The sequence below is a fragment of the Cydia strobilella genome, chromosome 15 (genome assembly GCF_947568885.1).
Source record: "Cydia strobilella chromosome 15, ilCydStro3.1, whole genome shotgun sequence".
NCBI classification, from domain to species: Eukaryota; Metazoa; Arthropoda; class Insecta; order Lepidoptera; family Tortricidae; genus Cydia; species Cydia strobilella.
The window spans coordinates 15,470,391-15,477,661 of NC_086055.1; the positions used below are offsets into that span (position 1 = coordinate 15,470,391).

At 38.3% G+C, this 7,271-nt stretch overlaps 1 protein-coding gene across 1 annotated transcript; it reads right to left on the reverse strand.

Moving 5' to 3' along the window:
* Positions 1 to 1,220: 1,220 nt before the first annotated feature.
* Positions 1,221 to 5,580, reverse strand: LOC134747814 (uncharacterized). Its single transcript, XM_063682452.1, has 4 exons — positions 5,411 to 5,580; positions 4,382 to 4,540; positions 3,157 to 3,286; positions 1,221 to 2,174 (listed from the first exon to the last, which is right to left on the reverse strand). The coding sequence occupies exons 1-4, from the start codon at positions 5,540 to 5,542 to the stop codon at positions 1,222 to 1,224; spliced, it is 1,374 nt and encodes a 457-aa protein (XP_063538522.1). The 5' UTR covers positions 5,543 to 5,580; the 3' UTR covers position 1,221.
* Positions 5,581 to 7,271: the final 1,691 nt, after the last annotated feature.

Here is a 7,271-nt window from a genome sequence, read left to right on the forward strand (position 1 = left end):
GGGTGTTAAATTTTGCACTAGGTTAATAGATAAATTAGTTTGATTGGGTACTTTCAAGGTTTTCATAGTGAATTTTGATATTTTTGATCATGAACTGTTCTACGTAATTCCGAAAGTCTACCGCGGACCACTTCGGTTTCGTCTAGACTCTATAAGCATACCTCTCTATTCTCTAGCGGCCCGATTGAACGAAACAAAACAAAAGCCAGTTCCAGTTAATAATGATTCACATTGGAGATAGTTTGTACCTACTAGTATTAGCACTTTGAACCCCAAGAGGCTATCGCTCGAATATTCAAGAACGATAGAGAGGCATACCTGACGTTTTTCGATGTTGACGGTAGACTCTCAGTTTCCGGCGGATGATATTTCATTTCGGACACATAGCAAGAAGGGGATGGTAGAGTATATGTAAAACGGTGTCGTTGCTGATGCATTGGGCCACCTACCTGGACCCGACTCGAACTAAGGTAATATATTTTATTTGTACTGTGTTGCGTAAAGAATTGTGCTATCTCTTGGAACTTGGCATTAAATTGCTGATATGATTGACAAAATAGTACCTATTTTGAACTGGGAGGACATAACCAAACGGAGTAGCCATGAACAGGCGTTCCCCTCTCTTGAAACTCTATAAGCAATGGACATACACATTGTATTGACTGACGTTTATCATGCGTTTATCTGACATTGTTAATTTTACTTTACGTATACATTTGACGAGCCCCTCCCCCGCAAAAATCGGCAGACTGTTTTGTACAGAAAATTACACACACCTAAATTCACGTTTGGTTATATCCTCCAAGATTTTGATGCCCTATTGCATATCTGGTAGTAATTTGAAACTAATTAGATACATGTATTTGTAAGTCCCTAATAATATACTACAACTGATGACAACCGAAGTCAGGCCTAGAGTTGTTTGTTGTGATTCATATCGATTTTGATTAAGTAATTTTAAAATCTAAATATTTGAACGATCAAAACTATAACTTGTTACAAGAACTACTCGTATTCCAGCTATCTGACTATTAGGTGTTAAAATGAAAGTTTTTAAATCTACTTTGGCTTCAATGAAAAGGACGGATTAAAACAAACAGCTAGTAAAATATCAATAAACCGTTTATTGTTTTATAGTCTTGTGCCATACTCTTACTGATAGCTCTATTTAATTTAATTATGTAACATCTTATTCTTCACACTTTAATCCTAAATTCACTTTCATTTCACATCCAATTTTTTCTTGTCAGAGCCTTTCGTTTTACCTTCATCAGCTTGGCTTTTCTTCCTTCCAAATATCGACCGTTTCTGTTTCTTGATATTCTTATCCGATTCTTTTGTTTCTTCCCCTTTAGCTACCTCTTTAGTCTCTTTCTTTTCTGATACTCCTTTAGTTTTTTCCTCCTTAACTACCTCTTTTGTTTCTTCCTCTTTAGCTACCCCTTTAGTCTTTTTGTTTTTTGATACTCCTTTAGTTTTTTCCACGTTAACTACCTCTTTTGTTTCTTCCCCTTTAGCCACCTCTTTAGTCTCTTTCTTTTTTGATACTTCTTCAGTTTTTTCCGCTTTAATTATCTCTTTTGTATCTTCCCCTGTAGCTACTTCTTTTTTTTCCTCTTTAACGCCGACTTTCTCCGTCTCTTTCTGTTCGTTCTCGTTTTCTTCTTTAATCGGTTCTTCTTTAGGCACTTTGATTGCAATAAATTTATAAGGATACCTTAATGCCTTCGATTTTTTTATTGTTTCTGGCGCTGCTTCTATATTTGAATTTTCGTCTTTTACTGTTTTGCTGGTCGTTGGTTGAATATCTTCAACAGTTTTTCTTAACTTTGGTTCAGTTGCATCTTTAACTTCTCTTGGCTTTGGTTCCTCAATATCAATTGTTTTCTTCGGTTCAGGAATAGCCTTAACCTCTTCTATGTTTAATTCTATAGTGCCGTCTGTTTCTTTCGCCGTTGTCTTAGGTAGAGTTGTGGCAGGCGGTACGATCTCCGAATTATTTCTAGAACTAGGACTATATATTTCGTATGTTTGTAGAGGATAGTCACCGGGAGCTTCAATGTCATGTTTATAATAGACTGGATAATTTTGGTAGAAGTATTCAAACCTCTCTGCTTCATGTTTTAAATCTACCATCATACTGCGTACTAATAGAATTATGTAGACCTGGTACGCTGAAAAAAAGTTTATAACTGTTAAGATTCTGAATAAATGGGTAAAATAAAGGAATACATTTAGACTAATTTATTTTCTAGTTTTCAATCATTTAGCATTTCTAATACCGTAGATAGAGTGTGATTGTTTCTTGTGGAAGTTCTTGAAGGAGGCCTATGACAAGTAGTGGAAGATTTTTGACCGATATGCTGGTGATGATGTTTTACATACTATATTATGATGAGATGAATCTCTCCGCCGTTGTGTCTTAGTTTGTAGCACAGGGCGGACACGCTATACATCAAAAATCACTTGCGTTTCTATGTGTGAACGGCACGTCTGTACGCGCGTCATGCGTCATTGTGTAAGTTGCTTAAAAATAGTACTGAGCGGTCGGCAAACGGCCGTCAATCTGCTGTCGCGGGGCGAGGTAATTCGAGTCGGGGCGGGGCGGTGAGTGGCAGTTCTGTATGATAATACTATTACTTTTATTCTTTAGTTTGTAGCCCGTCCAGGGAGCAATCGAGTGGAGTTTTTAAACGTGTCTGAGTAAAACCTACACTACATACTACATTACTATGGTATCCGGGGAAAACAATGCAATTCTACAGAAACATCTGGATGTTTCTGAACTGGTTTTGAAATTTTTCTCCGGCGTCGGCAACGTTTCTACGTTGGCAGTTCTAGAGTTGGGTTGTGTTGATAGTCCTAGAGTTGTGTCATTCTCGAGAACGTTCTCCGTTGTGGTATACGTTCTTGCTCTACTGTTTCACATAGTAAAGCAGGGCCGGCTTGTGGTAGATGTACTTGTGGTAAATAATATTTAAACTTAATAACTAGTGACACCATTAGTCACCATTAGTATTAAGATTATATTACCATGCCCTAACAGAGTACCAGTACCATGTACCGACTTTATAATGTTTCAATACCATCCTATGTAAAAATGATCATGGACGCAATAAAGATATATGAATATGAATATCTACAAAGGATACTTACTCAGGCTTATAACCAGTGTGCAGGTGTGTAGTACACTCAGAACCCCGATGACCATAGAGTAGACCAGCACGGTAGAAGCCAGCATGGCCAAGCCGCAGTATGTGTAGTAGGTGAGTAGCACGATGTCTTTCTAAACGGCAAACATACAAACATTAACACACGTTTTAGGCATCAAGGATGTGAAATATCACATAGCATTTACAAACTGTTGCATAGTCTAGTGCAGGGACGACAAACCGCTGCTCACGAGCCGCACGTGCCTTTTAGAGGTACGATTGGGACCAGTGCTGGCCCGAGTCCTTGATCAGGGTAGAGCGAAATCGGGTTTTGGCGCCCTTCGTTGAAGCTTTTTACCAAAAAGTAAACGAACCGTATTTTGGGCCCGCGTCACATTCGCGTCTTTTAAAACTTAATTTTTTTTTCTCATTTGCCATTTTGGCGCCCCCCTTGCCATCCGGCGCCTAGAGCGGCCGCTCCACTCGCTCTACCCTAGACCCGGCCCTGATTGGGACTCTTTATTAAGCCAACCAAAACATAGGTCTTATTTTAGAGTTCTTACACCACTGAAAACAATATTTGCGTTTGTATCTTAATGACTATCAGAGCAGCCGTAAGCCAAGCGCGCCTAAACAATTAAGTAGAATATCACTGGAAAAATTTAGGCCATGATCACACAATTATCAACTACGTTTCAAGTAGGTATCATGACTTCGAGTACCTACCTCCTTCCTTCAGAAACCTTCCTTGGGCCTTGTAAATATCATGCGTCTAGTCAAAATTATAATATAGACATAATCAAACGATTTAGTGATAATTTCTGGCTGTAGTATCTATTCGCCGTAAACGTAGAAAACTGCGAGGAAACCGCGTAAGGCAGGGCGCGCTGATGCGAACTCATATCGCATGCCAAGACCCATTTTTGGTTGCTAAGCCAATGAAGTACAAATGGTGGTGACCACCGCCGAAGTAAGAAGAAATGGGCCCGAACCAAGCCAACGTCAACGGAGTCAACCTGAACACCGAAATCAGCAATCAAGTCGTCGATGCAGGCAACAGCGCACAGCTAACCCACTCATTCAACAACAGCCTGCACCCGCACCACCTGCATCGGCCAGCGCACCGCTGAAGATACCTGATTTTTGGCGAGTCGCGCGAATTTGGTTCGCCAGTTTCGAGCACGCTACGAGGGACTTAGACAGAAGCAGTTAGGTATGTATGTACTTACCCGATACCTCGCACACAGCAGAAGCACAGCCAGGCACAGATCGGCGCTATATGCAAAGGCGCATGTCGACTTGATGTATTCTCCGTCCATGTAGCTTTGCTGCGCGTTCATCATAAGCGGAGGAAAAACTGCGGTCGATACTGCTATTAGGCATATCATCTGTAATATCAAGGACCAATGTAATATCGCCTGATTTGAACAGATAGGGAACCACACGCACAGAACTCTCCGGCCGTGCGGGCCCTAAGACTTTTGAACTCGCTTCTGTCATGGGCACCAGCAAGTGATATTTTTGCAACTTCTTGGGCGAATATATGTCGGACATGTCTGGCATACTGTGAAACTCTGGATGTCACTTGAAATTGTTTTGTTGTCTGTCATTTTTTGTATAGGGTGGGAGAGAATTTATCACTGGCCCACCCTATACAAAAAATGACAGACAACAAAACAATTTCAAGTGACATCCAGAGTTTCACAGTATGCCAGACATGTCCGACATATATTCGCCCAAGAAGTTGCAAAAATATCACTTGCTGGTGCCCATGACAGAAGCGAGTTCAAAAGTATATATACTTTTTCTTTTTCATTAATTTGTATAGTGCATTAGTTTTACTGTATTTAACGCTGTACAAATTTTGTATGTAACAATAAATAAATAGTTGTTTTAATAGGGAACGTGCGTGAACTGTAGGGGGCAGAGCAAAACCAACTTATTTATTAATACGAAGCTCAAGTTTCTAATTTAGACCATAATATATACTTACCTAATTTTCCGTCTTGATTATTTATCTTTTATAATTCTTAATAAAATGGACTTTACTTTTATATGATACCCTCGAAACGCTTATGATTCTATTTAAGTATTTTACTTTATAGTTCATATTATATTCTCAATCATGATTGAACAGTCAAAGTGGCCTTATGCAACAAATCCTTAGTAACCAAGAAGTGTTACAAAATATTTGGCCACTTTGTCATTGTGTTTGTGTGCTAACACTTAAAACTACAGAATATCAGTCACGTACTTACATTTGAAATCACATTGAAGTATCCACACAGCAATATTCCAGCTTTAACACTAAACACGAAACAACACAAGTCCAATCTAAAGTTGAGAATCGCGGCTTTGAGATCATTGTAGAAAGTTTGCAAGTCACACATTATCACTAATTCTCGGCTTTCAATCACTAATTTTCAATAATACAGATTTGACAAATTATGTAGGATTATGTAGTAGGAAGCAAATTATGTAGATTAAAGCGATTATTTCTTATAAGAAAATAATGTTTACAAGGCACACATTATAAATTATTTGGGCTTCAATCAGTCATTATTAAAAATACACAGGATTTGATTCCTTTAAATTAGAATGTACTTAGACTGAGGATTTTTCTAAAAAAAAAATATTAAAACCAAAAAAAAACATGCTTTATTAAAGCTCTTATCGTTCAGTGGCCTTAAATAAGACTCGATTTAAACATGAAATTTATGAGTGAACCTACAAAATTATGACATCCTCGCAGGACCCAGGACAACTTTTGCGCTTTTGAATTTGGAACTTTCTGTTACTTTTATTTGAGTTTAAAACACGAATTTAATTTGTACTTGTACAAGTACACGGGGACATACGAGGCTAATCTTGCAATAAACACTATAATAGTGGTTTCGATGTTACTAAAATGTGTGACCTAATTTTCAGCGAAGCGTGGACTATCCGGTGAACAGTTTAGTGAAATGGACAGTATTCGGGATAAGTAGGATGCGTGTAATAGTAGAGGTCAACATAAATGCGTTACGTGTTTAATTAAATTACGCCCTTCAATTTGACGTGATGAATGGGCGTTACTTTGGCAAAGTCGTATCTGTTGTTTAAACTTATATGAACGTGTTCTTTTATAAATGGCTTAAGAAGGGCACAAGGCACTAAAACATGCTGAAATACATTTTTGTCATAATGTTATAAGGATAAAATAAAACCACAGTTTATAAAAAATTTAACTTTATTTATACTTCATAGGATCAATATTGATAAAATTCCGAATAAAAGATACAAATAGGAATGAACGTAATTGAAGGCGCGATGAGTACAGTCCACTCAATAAATGTGACGTTTTCAATCAAAAGGTACCACATTGTCGGTTGTCGATAAGGTTGATTTCTAATTGAAGCTATATGGAAATAGCGCCTTACTGACAAGCGACAATAGCCCTTTTGGTTGAAAATGGCACAAATGTTTAATATCATACAGCAGTGCCAAGTTTATAAGATTGAAGATAAAATACATAGTTATGAGCAGAATAGTCCTAAAGTAAAGACGATAATCACGAAGAATTGCGTACAATCGGGGACATTCCCGGTGAACCACCTTAAGGGCAATCGTTTAAACGTCTTGCAGGCGGTCAGACGATATAATAAAAGTGATGAATAGCATGGCACAAACATATTCCTAGGCCAGCTGTACATAAACTATGCCAATAGGCTTCGGGCAGTGTTGGGGATCTAGCTTACTAGTCTCTTCGATACCGCGGGGCAAGGCACTGACAAAATACTATTTTATAGGACCGAAAACCTGCATTTTAAGGTCTCCGGCAAGCTCGGTTCTCCATCCAAACGTAGTTCCGCCGATTCGGCCGAGCTTGCCGGGGACTCCTTAAGGTATTTATACGAACCGGTATTTGACATGAACGTATGTTGTCTAACTAGGATGAAATACATAAAATCTAAGGTTTATCAAAGCCTCCTAAGGCCCAGCCAAACAAATAAAACATCAAAAATTTGCCACTGAAATTTCAATCAATCAATCATTTATTCCACATAATGGTTACACAGGTCAGATGGAATATAAAATAATTATTGATCGCATTATGTACCCTTTTGTGCGCAGCAAATA